The sequence below is a fragment of the Bombus vancouverensis genome, chromosome 5 (assembly GCF_051014615.1).
Source record: "Bombus vancouverensis nearcticus chromosome 5, iyBomVanc1_principal, whole genome shotgun sequence".
NCBI classification, from domain to species: Eukaryota; Metazoa; Arthropoda; class Insecta; order Hymenoptera; family Apidae; genus Bombus; species Bombus vancouverensis.
The window spans coordinates 996,895-1,021,440 of NC_134915.1; the positions used below are offsets into that span (position 1 = coordinate 996,895).

Genomic DNA, 24,546 nt, shown 5'->3' on the forward strand with positions numbered 1-24,546 from the left:
AACATACATTAGAATTAAGATAGAATAATTCGAATATTTTGTAAATATACGATAGAATAACAATAAAGTAATTGATAGAATAAATAGTTGGTTATCAATATATATGTATACATCGACCGGTGTCCAAGCAATCGTAGAAATTGTATAAACGAAAAGAGAAAGTTTAAACTCTTATTTAGCACAGTCAGTGACACGTTTCAACGGCAATGTACCTGTAAGACCATTGTGCTGACAACAGTACCAGCGACAGGTACGAGATTCAATTCTAGCCATTCTTCGCCTGCTCTTAGACAGCCTCTCTCGTATATACTCCTCTCCCCAGTCTGCATTTACCAAGTGCAAACAAAATGATTGAAGAAACCACTATGAAAGTTTCTGCATCGAAGATTTAGGATTACGTTGTCGTGCCTGCGGCATGTTGATAACGCGTACAAACAACGATACCTTGCTTCTACATACGAATAGTACGTCGACCACTGTGCAGTCATCGAATTTCGGAATTCGAACATTGGAATTACGCGCGTTGTTTAATTCTCTATCTTTTGGTTTTATATTGCGTTCATTAGACTACGTTCAATTTTTTTAATTACACGCAATGGTCCGTAATTGATGGTAGAATTTTGGTACGAGGCGATTCTACGAGAAAAAATACGACAAAAATGTAGAATACAATTTTTCTGTACGACGGTCCGTTTCCGAGAAGATCGAGTTTGAAAATGTGACTAATTACGTACTGAACAGGAATAAATAATCGACAGGTTAAGTGAGAATAAGTAAAAAATGTAGAACCTGATCAATTTTCAAATTCCATCTTCTCAGAAACAGAGCGCAATATGAAAATATTTAAGTGCATATTTTCGACTTACTCTCTCACGTACGATCATCCTGTACCCAATTGTACTATTATTTACGAACCACCTTGTATAAGGATTGCAGTTTCGAATGGCGTCGGTGACCGATCGAGAGAAAAGCGTGAAACATGAAATCTTTATTTTGGCAATTTGTGCGTGGTAATTACGTAGAATAGGCGAGGCACTTTACCGACTTCGACGGTGTTGAAATATTATCGACGTTCGGACTATTTTTTCCCATACGTACGTATATTCTGCTCAAATTTAATTTCCGAGATATTCGTTAAAAATTTCAATTAAATCCAGATTACATTTCATTCTAGAGTAAGCCGCATTTTTTTACAGCCAATTTAATATTGTACAAATAAAGAAAAATCAATAGGTCATAGGTCATAGGTTGGGCTAAATTAATATCCGACCGCCATTAAGCGGCTGCCAACGCTTGCGTAAAATGATTTTCGATGAATCGATTGATGTACAGAATGTTGCACTTCGCTCTGATCTTCGACAGCTCGTAAATGTAACAAATATAGTTACCGTCACTGATAACTTTTGTTCGGTAAACATTTATTCAAAGTAAATTGTTAAATAACACGTAAAATATTAATCATACATTGTTTTATAACCTGAAAATTAAAGACGAGCGATGGTTGAATATATGGGAAAAGATATTCAAAATATCGATAAATATTTGACGATATATTCCAAGATTATCAAAATCGATTAAATGTCTTCTATTTTACACAAGTGCCTTGTGCGTTCGAAAGATCTAGAAAGGCTTCGTGAGGTTATTTCCTATTTTCTACGATAAAAGATTTTGGATAGATCTGATTTCCAAACGCAATTTCGAAAATTTCGATTTCTAAATTTGTCGATGGCATCGAACACTTGCCACGAACGTGACTCAACTTGAGAAAGTATGTTATACAGAAGAATAGGAAAGCTATTTTAGAATATAATTAAATCAAATTTATGAATAGAACGAATGAACAAATTCATGAAATGTATTTTAAATGTGTTTTATTCGTTTTTAGTTTATTTTTCATTTCTGACAGGAACTTTCGGAGGATCTCTTTCTAGTCAAAACACAACTTACAATAAGACGTACACATTTATAATTTATAAAATACAGTAACACGAATCGAGAAGGGCGAAATAACTGCTCTCTACTGGCCAAATTATGAAGCTAAATGAACAAGATGAATTGAACATCTCATAATCGCCAGATTTTCATACTGATAACTCGAAAATCGCGTTATTTGAATCGCTTCACTTTCGTCGCAAGTGTGTGATATACCAAGATCAATAGTATGTCCTATCTAGCTGTCAAAACGCTCAAATATCTGGGAAAATACGAGTAGTATGAAAAATGGTTCAGACAAAATTTGTATATCTTTCGAACGTATCGATTGCCGAAACTGAAATTTCATATTTTGAATTCGCTCTTCTTCTCCAAAAATATCTAAAAAATGTACTTCGATTGGCAACCAATGGCAGAACTAAAGAAAACTTAAATTTCAATCGTATGCTAAATATGAAGTATAAATAAATATGCAGCAACTAAAAAGTACAATTTCAAACTATATGACAGATTTATTCTTTGAAACTAGCTATCATATAAAATCAAGAACCCTAGGAATTTAACAAAACATTTTATGCCTATGTATCTTACGTAGTTATTACGAAGTTAGAAAGACTTAAAAAGTTGAAGGGCCTCTAAAAAGATGTTAGATAGTATAAGATTCGAAACAGAAGATAAGACACTTGAAAATAAATCGCGAGAACCTCGTCTGTGATTTCGTTATCTTTGATAAAAAAGGACATCTGCTTTATCGAGGATTGATAATCTTGCAAACCACTCAGAATTTATTTTCACAGTTCAGTGAATAGCAAACAAACAATTTATAGAATATCTATTTATGCAAAATGGAAAGGGTAAATTATTTATCATTGATTTATGAAACGGTCGGTATACAAATTAACTAACAAATTCGACGACACAGCGCAGGGACGAGCGAAATAAAAACCACATAGGACAAATGCTTTCCAGCTTTGCTTGAGAACTTCAATGTGTTCTGTATGTTTTTTCAAATTTTTGAATTTTTACGTTTATTATCCCAAAATGTAGCTATTTCAAAAGATTAATAAAAAAAAGTAACATAAAAGTTGTGAAACCTCGTCTTAGTTTCAAGATTGTTTTATCTCCACTGTCATATTTTATTACAAAACTTCCTTCTTTAATACCGAAGCTTATCTTGTAACTAGACATGGCAGCTACATTTAAAGATTAAAATTAAACTGTCAGCACTCGAGACAAATGAGAATCAGCAAACGAAAGCGTAAAAACTAGTGTAGTGTTCTGTCCATATTTTAACGAGTATAATAGCTCGTTCAAGCCTATTAGTTAGTTAGTGTAAAATATATGAAAGGCACTGATTAAGAAAAAGCAGAAATGAGAAGTTATTTTAAATGCTCGCAGAAAGAACGTAAGTAATGGTCACGGTAAATAAAGTGATGGTGAAAAACATGGTTTTAGAATAGATGAATGCAGTAATATAGAGTACAATTAATGGAAATATAATTTTTAAGAGAAGAAACCTTGCAAACACGACAAGTAGAAGTTTTCTTTGGGGGGGGGGTCGAATGAAACAGCTAACTCTTATAAATAAAAGTCAGTTACTGAGCTTTTAATTTTTCAATAACTCTTTTTCTGTTTTACGTTTACTTTATACGTTAGTACTTTGATTCTGCTGCAAAAGTTCCCTTATAACAGCCATTTTGTATGCCAAAAATTGTGTAAGATTATATACATACCTTTTAACAAATATTTTAGAGGAAAGTATGAAAGCTAGAATTATGTTTTAATTAGCATTATTTAAAAAGTTGAAAGCAGAATGAGTATAAGAGAGAAAGTAAGTTGTGATTTTTATAGATACAGTTATTTCATTTTACAAACAATGAGATTGAACAAAACAATATGCAGTTAATTATTTATATATATATATATATATATGCTCAGAGTTCAGAGTTTCATTTTAAGAAGAATATTTTGTATTTTCTAAATCGCTTTGAGTGGTTAAGCAGTTTGAGCACTGAAGAGCAGTTTGAAAACATTCAACTTTAACTGTTTCAAAGCAAAATAAATGTCTCGCTTGAACTAAAACTCTCTTGTGCTTCTACAGAACTAAAAGTTTCCTATTTATGCAAAAATGTATGGGATGAAAGTTTCAGTAGATGCACTTCGTTTTACAACTGTTTTTTCAAAACACGACAGTTAAAAAATTACTGTTATTTCATGTCTACTTGGACATTTGAACAGTTTCATTCGATCCCTGCTTTCGTTATAATAATACAACGTTTAGTGTTAAAGGTAATATTGAATTTGAAAAAATTACTTACGTAGCTAGGTTTTCTAACATCATAGCCGCACTGTTTATTTTTTATAATTTCCTGAAAACATCGAAGGAATGATTAGGAGACAATATTCTGAGATATAAAATTACTAATAACATTTTTATTTCAAATACAGTGAAATCTTGTACTTGTTTATACAGGGTGGTTGGTAACTGGTAGTACAAACGGAAAGAGGATGATTCTACGCAAAAAAAGAAGTCGAAAATATAGAATAAAAATTTTTCGTTTGAGGCTTTGTTTTCGAGAAAATCGACTTTGAATTTTCGGTCGGTACGCGTGCGGTACATTATAACGGATCTCACTGTAGATCGTTGTCTCGATGGAAAAATTTAAAAAAAAGAAAAAAAAATGGAGAAAAATGTCCATGGTTCTATGGCTACGGTTTCTTCAGATTATTTCCTAAATTGAATACGATAATATAATACAGGGTGGTTGGTAACTGGTGATACAAACGAAAAGGGGATGATTCTACGCGAAAAAAGAAGTCGAAAATATAGAATACAATTTTTTTTTTAATTTTTCCATCGAGACAACGATCTACAGTGAGATCCGTTATAACGAGACGCGATAAAGTGCACGCGTGCCGACCGAAAATTCAAAGTCGATTTTCTCGAAAACAAAGCCTCAAACGAAAAATTTTTATTCTACATTTTCGACTTCTTTTTTCGCGTAGAATCACCCCCTTTCCGCTTGTACCACCAGTTACCAACCACCCTGTATATTATAGAAGAATCATCACTGCAGTTCGCATGCAATTAATTCTTTATTTAACAGAGGTAAGAAATTCTTTTATTGCAAGTGAAGAAAAAATATACTAATGTGAGATAAAAAAAAAACTTACATTTGGCTTTCGTTTACAACAGCTAAAAGGCACGCCGCATGCTTCCCTCGAGCCAATGTCGCTCGATGAACAATTGAAATAATTATTGCGATCCCAGTCTTTAGGGCCCTCGATGCCGCAACACTGTAACTGTAAAATACGGTTGCGTTAATTGAATTACACTGTAATTTAATTACGCAATTTAATAACACTCTATTTCGATTACATATTAATTCAATTACGTTCAATTGTGTTGTAATCCAATTACATAATTTCAATTACGTAATTGAATTGTTTAATAGAATTACAAAATTGGGATTAACGCAATTGAATTACATAATTTCAACTGCCGTAATCGAATTATATAATTTGAATTACGCAATTGATTTACAAAATTTGATCGTTACTCGTCGTATTTGCAAAATGTTACTAGTTCTAACTTTATAATTGCGACAACGTTATGCTGAAACATTTTCTCTTAAACGAACATTAATCAATTGAATTAAATCAAATAAATCCGATAAACACGTGTTGCTTTCGTTTTTTAGCAACTACGTGCCACCAATTTCATGTTCTTTAACTTGTTATGTAGTTCGACAAGTATGTGCAGCGTATCGGTATTTAACATGTTGCTTCGTGTAACAGTACTTTAGTGTCTAGCACTGAATAATACAAAGATGAAAGAAATAGGAATCTCGCCATTATAAATAAAGTCAGTATTAAGGAGGGGAAAGGACAAAAGTGGAAGACACAGTATCAATTTGCTTAGTAGAAAGAAAGAGAGAGAGAGGGAGAGAGAGAGAACGTGTGAAACTGCTGTTCAAAGAGCTTCGTTAAACTTAAATGCACGTTCTTTCTTCACGCTCAGTGAATTCAATAATTTTCTTCGTATCATTTCGTGAAACTGTGAAACAAAGCGGTGTTTATATCAAAGAATGCTTTATAAAAACTGCACTGTGATCGAAATCATGATTTTTATAAAGTATAATAGCGTAGAAAAGTATTTTAATTAAATAAAAATTGAAGATTCGTTTTAATTAACGTCATAAATATGAGAAATATTGAATCAGTAATTTCGTCTTAATTAGTCAATTAATTAACACATGATTCCCTAACATGTATGATAATTTAACTTGGAATAATTAATTAATTAATTGTAATAATATTATTACTGAAACTCTTCATTAATATTAATACAATTATCAGTATTATATTAAAGAGACTTATTATTTTATTAATGATTCTATTTTAATGAAATTACATTTAGAACGTCAGAAGTATCGAAATAATATATTATAATATTTCAAAAGTTTTCGTCCTTCTTGCAATCGTTACGAAATATACATTTCACTTGAATAATAAAACTCTGCTGCATACTTTTATGCATATTATACTATTGTATATATTATTGTATATATTATACTAAATGTCTTAAAATTGAGACACGACTATCGTGAGTTCGTAATTAATTTAGTAAAATTTCAAACGAATTTGAAAATATACAGGGTGGTCGGTAACTGGTGGTACAAGCGGAAAGGGGGTGATTCTACGCGAAAAAAGAAGTCGAAAATGTAGAATAACAATTTTTCGTTCGAGGCTTTGTTTTCGAGAAAATCGACTTTGAATTTTCGGTCGGTACGCGTGCACTTTATCGCGTCTCGTTATAACGGATCTCACTGTAGATCGTTGTCTCAATGGAAAAATTAAAAAAAAAAAATTTTATTCTATATTTTCGACCTCTTTTTTCGAGTAGAATCACCCCTTTTCCGCTTGTACCACCAGTTACCAACCACCCTGTATATACAAGTTGCAAGGTATTTATTAGAAGTGCACATTTCGCAGTGCTGAAACTTTAAGTTGGGTTGTCTCCAGGAACTGCTTCGTGACGTTCCTCGCGTACAACTTGCTATTTTCTATTTAATTGTAAGTCGCGTAAGCTAAGGAACACTATCGACGAATAAATACCTTATATTCGATCTCGTCTTCTCTTAACCGACACTCAATACAATATCGTGTCAGGACCATAGGCTTGTTCTACTTGTGCGAGACACCCTGTATTGTAGCTTTTAAGGAACGTTAAGACGATCGATATTATTGTCAATATTTCAAGCTTCTCAACATCGTGGTATGTAAGAGACCGTCTAATGTAGACGATCGATATACAGGGTGGCTGGTAACTGGTGGTACAAGCGGAAAGGGGGTGATTCTACGTGAAAAAGAAGTCGAAAATATAGAATAAAATTTTTTTTTAATTTTTCCATCGAGACAACGATCTACAGTGAGATCCGTTATAACGAGACGCGATAAAGTGCACGCGTACCGACCGAAAATTCAAAGTCGATTTTCTCGAAAACAAAGCCTCGAACGAAAAATTTTTATTCTATATTTTCGACTTCTTTTTTCGCGTAGAATCACCCCCTTTCCGCTTGTACCACCAGTTACCAACCACCCTGTATTATTGTAATCGATCGTCTGAAGATGCCTGTAATGTCGAGATACTAGAAACAGTGACAGTAATATTGATCGTCTTAACGCACCTTTACATGCTATAATACCGAAGTACTATGCAGGCATTTCATTAGATGAAAGGAAATGCATCGAGAACAGCGATATGACGGTCTCTCATGGATAGGAATTGAACTAACGTAAAGAATAGAGGATTGGAATAGTAGTATAACTATTGACAGGATCTGCGAGACTGAAGCGACGTAGCAACGTTTCTATTGAAGTGTCACATTGCTTGTCAAAACGTGAATCGATAAATTCTATCAATTAAATTAACTAATTAATACAGTTATTTAATCAACTTTAGTTAACTAATTAATCAACACAATTAATCGTTGCGTATGTACCGGTTATAAAGACAGTAAATTGTATTAATCTAAATATTAATGAATTAATTGTACTGATTAATTGTATCGATAGATCTGCATTAATAAATGAAATTAGTTCACTGATTGTTACATTAATAGAATTTATATGCTGTTTTTAATGTAATAGAAAACGTATTCCCTTATCTAATTGGACAAATAACGATATGACACGTACCCAATCCTCTTGAATCCAATCGATGAGATTCTGCTGATCAGGATCTTCTCTATAGTGGATGATGAACGCTTGGAAACCGCCAGTGGCTTGTGATTTTATCTGTACACCGAATCAACGTATTAATTCTATGTTTTGCGATAAATTACGATCGATAAAATGAATCCGAACACGATATGAACGGTATGTTGAGTCTTTGGTTAATTTGTAGCATATCAACATTTTCAGGAGAATTAAACCATTTTATCCTTCTAATTACTGACTTACGTGAACAATCATTTGTGCATTCCTTTGTGAGAATAGAAATTTCGTATGAACTATCGAATACGATGAAATTATTAACATAGGAACGGCGAGTACATGAACTTAAAACTCAAACTTTGCGTGTTATGTGCTTAGTACGTTCTGTAGTACCAAAACGAAACTTATTTTTAGAGAGTCATTTCAATTGTTAGCAACGCCAAAAAATGTTAATCGTGTCTTCATAATTAAAATATTGAGCTTTTGTTAACTCTTTTAATTTGTACGAATATAAAACGCCACATACTTCCGCTATAAATATAATCTATATCACGAATAATAAATAATGAATAATTAACAGTAAGTGGCAAATAATAAATAATAATCTACACCGTAAATTAAACATGCAAATATTGATGAAATGCCACAATTAGGAAAAGCTGTTATTAATTACACAAGTTGTTTTTTGAGCTATATAATATCGAGTTATATTTTTTGTTTATTAAAAACAATTCACAGAGATTGAAACAACATTATAAAAAGGGCATATCAAACGAAGATTCTTTTATCATATACTTCAAACAAACTTTTAAATTTGCATATTATTTTTCCCAATGGAACTAACGTACTGCAGTTATTGTAGATATCCAGAAAGAATGGTAAAAATAAATCTTTCACAGAGGGGAAGCAATATTTAAAGTACATAAAATTTATTTCCTTTTTATCGTCCATAACTCTGACTGTAAATTACGTTTACGCGTATTCCATGTAACACAGATATGCGGATATTTACTTATTGACTTATTCCACTGGAAATCATCAAGTAGCGAAGAGAGATTTTAAAGTTTTACGATATAAAGTCATCGTTAAGTTAAATTACTTGTTTCGACGTATAGTTAAAAACAGTTCGAATACAATACAGTGTTTCGAATTCATTTTACGATCCGTACAACAAACAGAATTCCAAGATTCGTGTAAACCTGTTTAGACAAAAACCTAGATGAAAATGTCAGACTTAAGTATAATATATACGACATTTTCGTCTTATTCTTGGTTACAAAATACATTGGCATAGTTACTACAAAAGTTTATGCGACAGTTTATATAATAAATGAGTCGCGCCAAGAATATATAGGAAACTATTCATCATCCTACACCAAATGATATTAATATAATTTTATGTACACGAGAAAAATATTTACGAAGCTTTTATAAATATGAAATTTATCAAGTTCGCTGGCGGAGAAATTTCTTTAATTTAAAGGACGTAGCAACAAATAATTCCCAAATACTTACGAAAGAGAAAAATACTTACGAAGCTTTTATAAATATGAAATTTATCAAGTTCGCTCGCGGGGAAATTTCTTTAATTTAAAGGACATAGCAACAAATAATTCCCAATTATAGTCTTATCGTGTACATCGACACAACGAGAAAAATATTTACGAAGATTTAATAAATATGAAACTTATCAAGTTCGCTCGCGGGGAAATTTCTTTAATTTAAAGGACGTAGCAACAAATAATTCCCAATGATAATCTCATTATGTACATCGACATAAGTAGAGATCATCGCGAGAATATTAATAGATTTTTGATAAAACTCACCCAGTCCTTGAAGACAAATCCTAAGACACCGGCTGCCATCTCCATTAACAATAATAACGCCAGAAATATCGCATACTGGAACAGATTCATATAAAATAACGTTGTAATAAACTTCAATCTTTCAGAATGTAAAATCATGCATTTGATATCGTAAAACAAGTATAAAAATAATTTTGTGGATTGTTAGAATCAGTTTTATAATTTTAGTAGAATTATGTATCAAAGAATTTACTTCTGTAAAATCTTTATCGATCTCTCAATTTGAAAATTAGTATAAAATAACAGGTTTCACATTCTCGAAAAAATTATCAATTATTTGAATTTAAAAAATACGGAGAAAAATACAAAAAACAAAATACAAAAATACAAAAAATACAAAAGTTAATAGCTTAAAATGTTATTTAAACAATTGTTACATAAACAGAAAAAACATCGTAAGTAAACATCGTCGATTAATAAAATAATGCTAATAATCGTATTAATTATTTAGACTTTAATCTCACCATTCCTCCCAATTGCATTTTAATCCTTTAATTGTTCAATCTGTGTTAAATAATTTAATATTGTTACGTTGACTGTAACTTGAAAGTTCGTCAAGAAATAAAAACGTACGTAAGTTTATATGTGAAATACTTAAAGTACTCATCGTGTAATTACATCGTTCTGCAGCAATTGTGAGGCAAACGCATGATAAAATACGTAAAAAGTGTTGCACGTTATTATACTTCACGCGAAATTCTCACTGTTACGCATTTTGTTACAGCTGAATAATGTAACGAAGTAACATTTACTTGAAATTAAACTCTAAATGCTTTAAATTCAAAAGAAACGCTTCAAAGAATAGTAGCAGTTATCTGAATTAAATGTTTCCTCCAATTATACTTATTAACTGTAAACATAATGTACATTAACTTTATTGACCTTTTCGGTAAAATCATCTATTGTTTATATTTATTTATTTGATTATTATTATACCAAAATACATAGATTATAATTTATCCGATAGCTGTTACGATATAATCACGACATTATACCTGTACAATCATACGCTGTGCATAATAACATTATAAATCAAATATTTATCATAGCAAAGAAGATAACGTTAATAGCACTGTTATTTGTTTAACCATAGGATATTCTGTATCGCATATCTGATAATTGCAAACCAGTTTTACGTTAGTGTGTATTAAATACAAATAAATTCAATTACCATTACGAATCAATAAAAAATATGCAACACAATATTTTTGAAATTTCAAGTCACAAAGTATTTTTAATTTGTAAATTATTGAATTTATATAGTATACATTAACGGATAATATACACTATGTGCAGACAATTTTTAATCACCAAGATACAATGTTGGCATTTATTGTCAACGTCCTTTAATTTTGTGCTTTATGAAAAAACGGGCAACGAGGAAACATTTCCTTTATGAGGAAACTTGAAAGCCGATTCTTTAGTTTCGTGGTAACAAAGAGAGCAACCGAAATGCTCTTTTGACTTTTTAAGAAAACTTTGCCACTTCGCAGAACTCCTAAGATGACAATGAGTACTCTTATATCCTCTTTTGGACGTAGACGACGAACATAATTCCCTACAAGTGTTTATAAGTAATTCATGATTAAAATTAAACCGTTTTTTACATTGAGCAGTAGAAATTTTTGAGATAACAATAATCATGATACAGAAATTTGTCCAGCATTCTGCAATTAAAAATAAATTTATGTCCTTTCCCTGTTTTTCCCTGTTATCGGTATTCATTTTTTCACACTGGTTACAATAATATCATTTACACTAGTCATGGTAATATTATTTGTAGAAATGACATGAATTTTTAATACCAAATGTATTTTTTCTTACATCTTTAGTTAAACGATAACTATCAATTCTTTGTGTAATTACAATTTACATAGCGAAAGTTTATATAGAATTGTAATTATTGTAAATATTACAAACAACCGTGCTTATTAATACGAGAAATATGAAGTAGTAAATTTCGAGGTGAAATTGAACCGCAATCTGAGAAGTAATAATTATTGATAGTTTCGTAGGTACCGATTTATTGATTGAACCACTGCACCATTGTTTTATCATTTTACGAATTCTCTTTATTCGAGAGCGCAGGAGACGCAGCTTGGCTTCGATTATCGATATTTTATGAATCATATCAATATTCTATGACTGAAATTGTTTTAAAGGCATTCGAGTTGGAAGGTTTTACCGTAAAATAAAAACACCTACACTGCTGCTCATAAATATGTGGAGACCTGGATTTGACTCTGTCAATGTAGGTCGAGTCGTAAAAATCGCCGGTATAGTTTCGAAAGTTATTAAAACTCTCGCTGCTCTTGATATAAAATTTCCGAAAAATTTCCATGCTTTCCATATCGCGTGTAATTTACCTATAGTGAACGACGTAATATTAGGAATCGACTTGCTACGAACCGAAACGGTCGAGTTGCTCTTCCACCATAACGAACAGTACACCGATTCTACTGATAGTAGACAATCTAGATTAGATAGTAGCGATCCGATTAGGTCAATAACATTCATGAAATGGGCTAATCACGCACCGCATGATGCAAACCGACGTACACGAGTGTTTACTATACCAACACGTATGCGTAAACAGATACGTCGAAATAGTACACACCAGCTTGCGTATATTCCGCTTCAAATCAGAGATATCCTGTCCGTGGGAGAAACGTTTTCAAACTAAACTCAAAAAACCGGCATGAGGTGTAAGTGTTGACTGTGATACTTGTAGATGTGGTTGCTAGGGTACTGCTATTTTTTCCTAATTTAGATGCGTGGAAGAAAAATTGGAACTCCGGGTTGCCGGGATTCGAACCCGGGTTCCGAACGTTCGTAACCTAAGGCGCTAACCACTGCGCTGCTGTCGTCCGACCCTAATTAGTGTCAAGTGGTGGTATTTGCTGTTGAGTGCCGCCACAGACATGTCACGTTTTGGCATAAACGCGCTGGACAAAGACGTAGGAACTGAAGTACTTAGCCAGGAACTGACACCCTCCGCATACCATAGTTGCGACGAAGAAGGAGAGTTCAATGTTCACTGTTCTTCGTTCGAAGAACATGCTCCACCCAAGGATCGTGTTACTTAAATAATGGACGTTGTTCGTCTGGAGCGGTTGAAGGAAGAGGAGAAACATTATGTGTTACATACCATAGAAGAACGCTTACGGAGATATAAACTACCCGGTGTTCGTTTATCATGTATAAAATCTCATGCAAAATTCCGACGGTAGATGATATTCCCGTCAATACGAGGCAGTAACGTTCCCTGCCGGTATATAAGGGTGAATTTACACTGTTTCTCTTTAAAGGAACGAGAGTGTCAGGCAGTGAGAGAACTTGAAGACGACGTAATTGCACCTTCTCAGTCACCATACGACTCGACTGCGTGGATCATTCCTGAAGAAATGAAAAACAGTCCTTTTGAATATATTTGGCCTACCAAGTAAGATGATTGATTTTCGGATCACGTGTCCAGGCAGAAGAGACACTAAAACTCTGAAGGAAGTGGGTATAGTTGCACCTCCTACCTCTCTGTATAGCGCTGTCTAAAACCACATTGTCAGCAATAAAGATATATGAGCGTAGAGAAAGATTTAATACATCGAATGAAGCAATATTAATCCTGAAAATAAAAAGAATTGATAGAATAACTGCACCTTCGCTATCAGCAATATTTAATACAGGAGACGATGAAATATCTGCGGGGATTGCATGAGATGAGTATCCCATAGAATTATAGGATACTGAACGAAAAATAACAGATCGAAACGCATCGACGACAAGATCAATAAAATTTGAATTTAATAATAACCATCTGCCTACAGGGTTTGGCACTGAAATGTTCGTAATGATAATATGCTGTTGCTGTTATAGTAGAAACCAAGGAAGTGCACCGTACACCTCTCGGGACTTTGTTATTACAAGAAAAGGAAGAACGCGAGGAGAGAAGTAAGGAATACGATGGCGAAAGGACGTAGTGTAATAAGAGCGTGTAATAATAATAAGAGCGAGCAGAAGCAGAACCGAGAGGTTCTCGGAACTGTGAAGTTCCCAACGGAGAACAACTACCAATAGAGAATCCCATAATCCCCGCACCAGGTGCAAATTCCGGGCAGAACGAAAAATCACTTAAAAAGCAACAGTCTACAGCGTAGTCCTGTTTATATTACAAACTACTCATCACGCTGAAAAGAACTCGTGCAGGAAAGCAACATATTCTCTCGTGCACGGTTAAAGGAAAGAACGCAGCAAAGAGAAAGTCGGGACGCATGATCGAATGTTTCCTCTGCGACCAGTACATCTTGGGGAAGCTGTACTAGTTTCCTAATCCCAACCTAGTCTAACCCAACCTCAAGCTAACCTTAGCGCCAGAAAAATGCCAGCAGAAGGACGCAGCCACAGGACAATGTATCGTGGAAGATACACCTCTGCAGGGTCCGAATGTCAGCTATTACCTTCTTCCGCAACGGCCAACGTACCCCAAACGACCACGAAACCGCAAGGGATAACGATGCCGAAGCAGAAGATTGAGATCCAGACGCAGCCACAGATAAGATAAAGGGACTAATATGGAGGGGTTCAGCAGACCTAGCACCGCGTCCACAGGAACACAGACGGACAACGAAGAAATCCCTGTAATCGATCTCTACCTGAATACGTTTGGAGTCTCAATCTCATGGATGCGCCAGTGAAGAATCCGACGCCAGTTTTAACGGTATTTCCATCACCAGACCGAGTGCTCAACCACACGATAACCTGACTCTGATCTTGACCGCTGTGCTACTCTGAGTGCATGCTGCGACAAGACGGAAGTAAACGGAAGGACTGCGCTAGGGGGAAAGAAGAAGGCCCATCCCGATTTGGCTCCTGGTCACCGCAACGAAGAATGATACCAGTGATGTGATCCTGTGTCGTGTTGTGTATTTTCGTGTTGTGACAGTGTATAATTCAGTGCCGTTCAATTGTTGCCCGTACGGTCAACACATTACACTTCTCGGGACATAAATAAATCAGCGGGAAACGCTCCTCGTACGTGTATCCATGTGTATGTGTGTGCAGTAACAATCGCCCGTCTTAAGAAGGAGGATTATGTTCCGAACAGTTTACAGTAAACATTGAATAACGTGTATTGTTCTACAGTTTACGAGCCTGTACATCAACCACAAGTGCCTTTTTCCCATTCCGCTTTAATGTCTGTGACACCACTAGCCCGCGACTTTGCTTTCAGCTCTGTCTGTGAGCATCGACGCGAGACCTTGTTCGCCTGAAGCTCTACCAGCTGAGCGTATATAAGTGAATAAATGTTTGCTAGTTTAGGATAGTTCCCTGTGTGTATGGCGCGAAAATTATGTACCGAACTGTCGACGAGGGTGGTACCAGGATCTAGCTATAGGAGCTAGGAGAGTGTTACATCCCGTCTCTATATTTTAGCGACTGTCACGTGGCGATAGCCTCCGATCTTGCATGAGATGATCGCAATTAAATTCTGAGTGTGTATGTTGGAGTAGCGATAAGGATAAACCATCATAGTGAGTCTCGGTTCTACTTATCTCTCTCTCCCCTTTTGTTTCGCCTTCGTCGTCACACGAGACGCACGAGCAACGACACGAAGTCTGTCTGCGTCTAGATAGTATCCTAGAGTTGCTACTTTTTACAAATAGACAGTGTATTAGAATTTACAGTATCGAAACATCCCTCTTTCTTCTTTGTATTCCTCTACCTACCTTTTTTAGGTAATTTAGAAGTTACGGGACCACCTGTAAAGGACCGATAAAGGTTGGACCCACGACAAAAATGAAGATAAAGACCGGGTGTTTGTCGTTCGGGTATTGGGTTGTCGCGTGTCGCACCGTGAATGCTCGCATCCGTATGTTACAATTACATTCTGTCAAAGGTAAACAAGTGTCCACATACGTTTGAGCGGTAGTATACACACGAGAAGCTATGTATCTTCGTGTGCTTACAGATAATTAAAGCAATCCACAAATGCTTCATTAGATGTTCAAATACATACCGTAGCTAGGAGGCACGTATTTTCCCTGAGTGCGCCAACGCATCCCGTAAATCCAATGATAAATGTCACTGTACCTATAACAGAGGAACGATTATTTGAGTTAAGTCTGAATATTTTATCATCTGTTATATTTTATCAGTTTCGCTGATACTACGTTTACGCTGAGTTTACGTTTTCAATTTATCTGTTGTTACGCTCTATCTTTATTTGTGTACATAAGGCTGATCATTATCTTATCTTTTATTCAAGGAATCTTTCTGTCCTTATCCTCCTAGGATCGTTTTGTTTCGCAATAAATCATACTTAGAATACAATGTCTAAAGTTGGACGTACAGAGCGTTTCACACAATTGAACTCAGCCGTAGCTTTAAGATAATAGAAAGCAGAAAAATTGTCGTTAAAAGTCTAAAGGTAGTTTTAAATGGTACAGAGTTACCAATTTCATTTGCAAGAGAACTTCCCATTTCTCTCGTGTTCACTATGTTGTTTAGCAACTGATAACACTGATAACAATCGCGAGACGGCGGGAGGGGAGTCCTGAACACACATGTTCGATTCCGATTGCAAATGGACTAGCTGAATGATTATACAGAAATCCATTTAATTTCCAATATGGTACATTTTACACAGAAACTATTAAAACCTCTTCCCTCTTGAATTTTTCCATTTAAATCAATTAAGGATTCATGAACCGTCTATTTATTGAATTGCTATCCAATAAAAATACTTAATTACTCCCTTGTAACAAATAATAAAGGAAGATAATCGGATTTTTTTAGCACAAAATGCCAGTATTTTCCTTAAGAAAAATTTTCCACTAATGAAATATACAAGTTAGTTGGTAACTGGTGGTACAAGCGGAAAGGGGTGATTCTACGCGAAAAAAGAAGTCGAAAATATATTTTTTGGATTTAAGCCGCTGGAAAGCGGAGCTTTTATGCGATTTTGTTTTTAGTTGTTTTTTCTGTCCTGAAAACTTGGTCGCAAAACAGGACGCTTCGTGTGAATGAAAGTGTAGGTGGAGAAGAATGAACGGAGAGAGCGAGAGTGTGATAGTGTGGCAAGTAAGCGTAGGATATAAGCGAAAGATGTAAAAACCAGAAGGCTGTCCTAAGCCAATAGGCGAGGACTGTGTATAATAAATAATCTATGCATCTATTTATGCATATAATAAAGAAGGGTTGTATTTGTACATCGAATAAAAAAGAAAAATAGAACAATCATCCAGAGACAACTCATAAATTATGGAGGCCAAAAAGCTAATTATTGGAATTTTTGTCTGTCTGTACTCGCGTCACGTAAAAGCTACTGAACGAACTTTGATGGAGTTTTCTCTACCCGGGAAGGAAAATAGGATACGTCTCATTTTGATCCATTTTCTAGAAGCTGAGAAATAGCCTGGCATCTAAATTATATGCGCTCGCATGTTTGGTACAGGTGAAGGAGGAACGATAGTTATTGTCAACACTGTACTTGTTCTGAAATCTTTTTGTGATTTAATACTTTTTATTACGAAGAATAATTCCACCGTTAATATAAAAAATATGTGAGTATTTCATTTATAAAAATTCATTCGCTTAAAGATTGTTCCTTATATTTGAGAATCCACGCGAACGAAGTTTGCGGGCGAAACCTAACGAATAATAAGTCGTAAACTAAATCATAAGCAAATAACGTGTTATTATCGATCGTAGAAAATAAAGATATAAAAGATATAAAATAGCAAACAGTCTAAAGTCAATTTCTTCTTAACACTTTATCGACGTACAGGTCTATCGTGGAGAAACGTCTTGTTCATGGATCAATCCCAGATATTTTTGTTTACTGCTTGTGCTACATTTAATGTCTAACCAGGGACAATGACCGAAGCTGGCACTCCTTCACTTGCTAGAAATTCATCGACTGTCCGGAATGCTACGAATTTACCAAGCCATTCAATAATTATCAACTGCTCCTCGTCTGTAATACTAATTGCTACGTTCTAACTTTACTCGTAGTATCAAGGAGCTCGGTAAGTACGTGGGCCACAACCGTCGGATGTGGATGTTGAGATACCGTTAATTGCTGGAAATTCCGTATTGTAAACTGTCTCTCGACTAGCAGCTTCACTCTGCAAGTGGAATTATGCAACAAATTCATGTTCCTAGAGAGAATCCCTCATATGTAATTCTACGTAACTAGGAAGCTTAAATAAAATTTGTAATAAAAAATGTACAATTAAATAGAAACTTTAATTACTACACGTGTAATCGATCTATTTTCTACTTCGTAGTTAAACTGTAAAATATGTCTTGTCTGGTTATTTTTTAAATATTTAAAGTGTTGCGTTTAAATCGATCCCTGTCAATATCTCTTGAACTATTTATGATACCAGAAAATATTTCGAAAGAAACTTAAATGGCTTTGCAGAAGACATAATTTGATGTCAGTAGCTTTTAGCTAAGGATGCTTTTAGGATGTCAATAAGCTTTAGTAATAAACAGATAGAAAGATAAAAAGAAAATAGAAACGTAGATAGAGCACATAGGAAGGTGAATTTTCTCCTTTTTTAAATAGAACTTGCAATACATTTTACGATATATTACTCGATCCATATTGGCATTCTCTATGGAACTGGATAAACTATTTATATCGAAAACCCATTAATTGATCAAATATTTTAACTTGCCTTTTGAAAACCTATCGTATGAAAGACAAAGGAAGACGTAATGCACTATTTTTGTATCTGTTTTTCCGACGACAAAGTTAAATACCGTTGTTCATGAAAGACTGAAATCTTAACTTAAGACTTAAATCTTCTTTCAAGACTTCTGTTACAATTAAACTTTAATGTGATAACATAAAACCTATTCTTACTGCTTTTCTATTTCATTCATGGAGATATACAGGGTGGTTGGTAACTGGTGGTACAAGCGGAAAGGGGGTGATTCTATGTGAAAAAAGAAGTCGAAAATATAGAATAACAATTTTTCGTTCGAGGCTTTGTTTTCGAGAAAATCGACTTTGAATTTTGGCTCGGTACGCGTGCACTTTATCGCGTCTCGTTATGACGGATCTCACTGTAGATCGTTGTCTCCGTGGAAAAATTAAAAAAAAATTTTTATTCTATATTTTCGACTTCTTTTATAGAAATTACCTGTATGTAGAAATTACAAGGCATTCATGAAAAATTACTAGTCATAAAGATAGTCTCACTGAATATCGTGGCTTGTACAAAATGAACAACTGTCTGTTCAAATATACTTTGCTGACTTTTGCAAAGTGTATGCTTCCAATAAATATCTTGTAACTTCTATGTACATTTTTAGATCCGTTTCAAATTTTATTAATACAGTCACGATAGCCATGTCTCGTTACAGTGCTAATGAAATATGAAAATGTTTTTTATAATAAATACATGAAAAGTTTGTAGGAGACTTCGAAACTTCCGTGAGCCACCATATGACTATTTATCGAATAATTATTCAATAATTGTTACCAAACATTGTAATTGCTAGCATATACTATTCCAATTACCAAAAATTTCTACTAGTGTGGCTAGTAAGTATTTCAATCTAGGTTCCTCTTTCGCTGATGGAGGAGGAGAGGAGGTGGCCACACATAGCAACGTGGCAAAATTTCCCTCAGGTCTGATTGTTCGACCAGCAAATCGAATTTTGTAACATGTGTTCTTGAAAATGGGAAACATGAGTTTGTGAAAACTTTAATTAAATTGTCCTCGTTTCTTTTGCTGGGACAAACAGCAGATGGAAATTTTATGCAAGCACATTATTGTGAAAAACAAGTGAAATGAATTACACTGTGATGCCTAAAAAATAATCAAAAAGTACAACAAGATATGAATTAAGGACTGTTATATTAGTCAATGAGTTATCTTCAAAAATCAGGGAGGAAAATTTATCTCTGGCAACTTAAGTTAGATTTGTAAAGAATAAATACGAAGACAACTCAAATAGCAATCTGCTAAAATCGTCGGTAAGAGGAAACGATGGAAGGATATTTCATAGACGCAAAGATATTTGAAAGTTAAAATTATTACTTGCTATAGTTTAGCTTTGTTGCCTTTAAATGCAACCGAGCACTTTTATACAGTATTGCACAATATATTGCATATTGTACATATATTTTGTATAATATACATATCCAATATACAGCTAAAACATCACGCTTGACGTGATGAAGAGAAAGGTCTTTGTCTTCTGTTTTATTGTGAATTATTGTTAAGTTTGTCCTTTCAATATGTTACAATTTACGAAGGCAAAGCAAAAACCACATTGGAGGAACTGCTACTCTTGACGCTATAGTGAAAAGATATTCATTCTAGTTTTATCTCAAAAATGCAGTAACCTAATGCGATTGGAGAGGAACCACATAAATCCAAGTGTTATAAATGATTCTGTGGCCGAACGAGAGACAATAGAGAAGCCTGATTCAATCAGACTGTAAAAAGTGTCTTTAGCTTGCTACGTAAAGAAGAAAGTTTGCCTGAAACAAATTACCTGCTTTCTTCAGAGCCTTGCAAATCACAGGCAGCAACGCCTCGAAAAGGGTGCCACACTCTATCAAACTTTAATATTTTTTGTAAACGATCGACTCCACCCACGCAACTTAGTCATCTATCAGAATCAATAGCAGTCAACAGCCTCGAACAATGCAAACTAAAGTAATAAGTTTGAAGCCGAATACCGACTTTTCCACAATGAAGAATATTAATAGTCGTGCAATGTACAATGCTCCATTATTTCACATAAAAATGCACCTCAACGTTATAAATTTGCGGTTGGCTGCGGTTGACAGCCACAATGACAGGCATTTTTTTTTTGTACAATATTAAATTTCCTTTGAAGACATTGCATAAAAAAGATTTGTTGCAATTGAACTTTAATGTGATAAAATAAAACCTATTCTTACTGATTTGCTATTTCATTCATGGAGATATATGTATGTGTAATTTATACAATCGGGGACAGAGGTATAATAAGCGAAGCAGTAAAATGTATGTCGTAAAAGGTACGACGTTTTCGTTCTATGCGGCTTGTTTACACAAAAGAATAAATATTAATTTCAATTATTCATTAAGTGTTATATGTATACATAAGGATATAAGGATTACAAGGATAATAAGAATAATAATAAATATGGAGCAGAGGTATGGGGCTGGAACATGGAAGAAAGACTGGATAGAATGCAAAGAAGATATGTGAAATGGATCTTAGGTTTAGATATGACAACGCCAAATTATATATTGATAGAAGAATGCAAGCTAATAGAAATCAAAGAAAAAGCATTAAAAAGAGCAGCAAGGTACGAAGAGAAAGCCATAGAATCAAAAAAGGAACTAGTAAAGGAGTGTAGAAAGGAAAGAGAGAGAAATTGGGGAAATGGCCAGGAAGGGAAAAGAGCAAGAAAGAGAAAGAAGGGACTAGAAGAGGTGAGAAATGGAGGGACACAGATAGAAGCAAGAGAAGAGCAAGAAAGGATGACAGCAGACCAAATTATAGAAGAAAGAAGAAAGAAAGAAGCAGAAGAGAACAAGAAAGCAAATATAACATACATTACAGAAAAATAGCCAAAAAAGAGTTACCAAAGTACTTAGAAGGGAGGATGAAGTGGAAGGACAGAAGAATATTAGCAAGATTCAGATGTGGAAACGAAACCAAAGCAAGGGAATACTGGAAACAAGAGGGAGAAAAAAGATGCAGACTATGTAAAAGGAAAAAAGAAGACCTGAAACATGTAATAAAAGAATGTGAAATAACGAGAGGACCAAAGCACATAGAAAAAACACTAAGTGAGACTGGAGAAGGACTAACAGAGCTAAAAGCAATAATAGAGAAGAGAAGGGCAATACAAGACGGGGAGGAACGACAAGAAGGATGCACAGCAAGGAGGCAAAAGCCCAAAGTTGCAATAGTTTTTAGTTGTTAGTTTTTAGAGATAGATTAATTAAGGGAGTGCAATATAATAGAGCTGATAAGAGGGGAGGTAGATATATAAGAAGCGAAATAGATAAAAGAGATGTAAAACCGAAAGGCACGGACTAAGCAATAATAATAATAATAATAAATAATAGTAAAATGTATGTCGTAAAAGGTACGACGCTTTCATTCAATGCGGCTTGTTTACACAAAAATATTAATTTCAATTATTCATTAAGTGTTATATGTATACATAAGGATATAAGCATTACAAGGATAATAAGAATAATAGTAAATAACACTTAGGTACACAAATGTGCTGGTAACTCAAACTTCATTATACATATGTGATACATACACATACGCGATCAAACCTCATTGATGACTGTATATGCGGATTTCGTTGTATAAAATATGTATAAAATAATGCAATTTAGGATCGATATATAAATATTTTCAATTGCAGGTATTATCGCAATTTTAATTCAAGGAAGTGAGAACAGCAGAAATGTAAATAATATATACTAACAAATATTTTGATTATTATGTTAAGCATCTGAAACTTTTACAATTACTAGCTTTTTCACAACGCAGAATCAAATATCGCTTGTTCCTTATTTAAGGATTTTCTACTTTATAAATTAGAAGTATGTAATTCCCGTACTGTATCGATAAAAGATAAAAAGGACTACAACTGCAGCTAATAAAATTATTTCTCAAACATCAAGAAAGGAAAATATCGTTTCCGTTGGCAGCAAAAGCTGTTCAGAGGAAGCGATAATAAGAAATACGAAACAAATTCCTCTAAATATGAAGGAAGATGCCAAGATACATCTCTTTTTCAAAGATAAATATCTCAGACATAATTGCTTGGATGAGTTGCTTTCACCATCGGCAAGAGGAATGGAATGAGGTTGAAAGAAACGATTATCCGGAAATCGTACTTGCTTTTCCAACATCCACCGTGATCCTCGTTCGATTTTTGCTCCTTTAGAAACAGTGGTCCAGATCACGTGCATATTAGATTTAGCCTTGCACGGTTTCAAGAACCTGTAGTCCGTCTCTGTCGGGATGTTTGGCTTGTAGGACATCCGCTGATTCTCGCCATTACGTTTAGCTACACCGTGGTTAACCGCTCAAGAGTGACTCGCTACCTTCTACCTTCTACTCTCTCTGGTTGGAATCTCTCTGTATATCTCTAGTAATCCGATTTACAGTGTTTCACAGAGTCTCTCGAATATCAGAACATCAACTTGTCAACGATGCTAGTCTACAATTTTATCCTGTGTACCCAACATGATGCAGCAATAAGAAAAATACCTCAATATCGTCCCACGTATTGTTTATGTATGTAGTTAACTGTTATTTCTACATTTATTGCAGCAAGTGTCCGTGTATAAGAAACAGGTACAAATAATCGAACGTCTCTAAGCATGTATCAAGACAAATGTTAGTCTATTTTTATTTCTACTGTATATGCTATGGACCCTAGTTCTCAAGTTAGAGATAATTAAAGACTGTCTGTGGCATAATTCCATCTTACACGTTAATAGAAAATTGTCGTTGACGTCTCGACTGCAAACTAGCGTGTTCTAACCCAACGTGTTCGTTATGATAATTTATTTTTCCACTTTTAGTGAATACTGCTTCGTCACTGAACAAAATGGAAGATAATATCCTGGACTTCGTATCAGGTTCGCCTACGCTATCGATCCTAGTGACTGCTGGTTCGTTTACGAAGCTTCAACTTCAATCTCTTGTGACTCCTTGACCTCGTATCAGGTTCGTCCGCACGTGACTTCGTCCTAGAACCTTCGTGATTTCGCATCAGATTCGTCCTTGGAAACAATAATCCTAGCGAATCCCTAATTTCGTATCAGGTTCGTCCATGCACTTGTTAACACATTTGCAACTATGTCGCATAAAACAACCCTCGCTAGCCTCTTATGCTGTTCGCAGGGTGGATGAATACTTGCAACCTACAATTCTCAGTCTTCTCTTTAAGGCGATTTTTCTGTGCTTTTTATCTGATTTTCCTGACATTTTGCAGTAACGCTTCTCTTACAAACTTTCCTTTATGATAAAATATGTTATAGTATGTTACATATGTCGGAGATGTAGGGACATCGGGCCTTTCTTTTGGAATTTTGGGGAGATCCCAATACTTTGGTCTAAACTATTCATTATAGCTGTACTTAAGTAATAGAACTTAGAAGTAGTTGTTGCGATACGATCTGATTATGTTTGCCCAAGGTTTGTGACAGTGGGCTTGGGCTCGAGCTGACACAACTGGTCGCCGAACGTAGCCACGGTCACGGGATGAACGTTTTTACTAACAGTAGAAGTACCAATATCGAGGGACACACGCTGTATTAAGAAACAAGCCCCGGGGCAGGAGCAATGACGGCTCTACGCGGGTGTGCCTAGTAACGGCGCCTGGAATTTTGTTGATAACCCCGGTCAATACGCAATCGACAAATGTGATCGTGTCAGTCTTTTATTCTTGTGATCACCTTGGAGAGTTTACTCACAACGTCAGGTCAGTCAGTCAGAAAGATACCGTGCGTCACAGCTAACGTTACTTTGAGTTTCAAAATAT

General features: G+C 34.7%; 1 protein-coding gene across 3 annotated transcripts in view; it reads right to left on the reverse strand.

Moving 5' to 3' along the window:
* Tsp26A (Tetraspanin 26A) overlaps positions 1–24,546 on the reverse strand; it is a 128,440-nt gene that overhangs the window by 21,340 nt on the left and 82,554 nt on the right. For 2 of the 3 annotated variants that reach the window (XM_033333484.2, XM_033333482.2), the window contains exons 3-8: positions 16,030–16,103; positions 9,978–10,052; positions 8,134–8,232; positions 5,107–5,235; positions 4,251–4,301; positions 213–323 (exon numbers count right to left, since the gene is read on the reverse strand). In XM_033333484.2, the coding sequence (XP_033189375.1) occupies positions 213–323; positions 4,251–4,301; positions 5,107–5,235; positions 8,134–8,232; positions 9,978–10,052; positions 16,030–16,103 (539 nt within the window). The remainder of the gene's footprint in view (positions 1–212; positions 324–4,250; positions 4,302–5,106; positions 5,236–8,133; positions 8,233–9,977; positions 10,053–16,029; positions 16,104–24,546) is intronic. The other variant, XM_033333483.2, reaches the window with a different exon arrangement.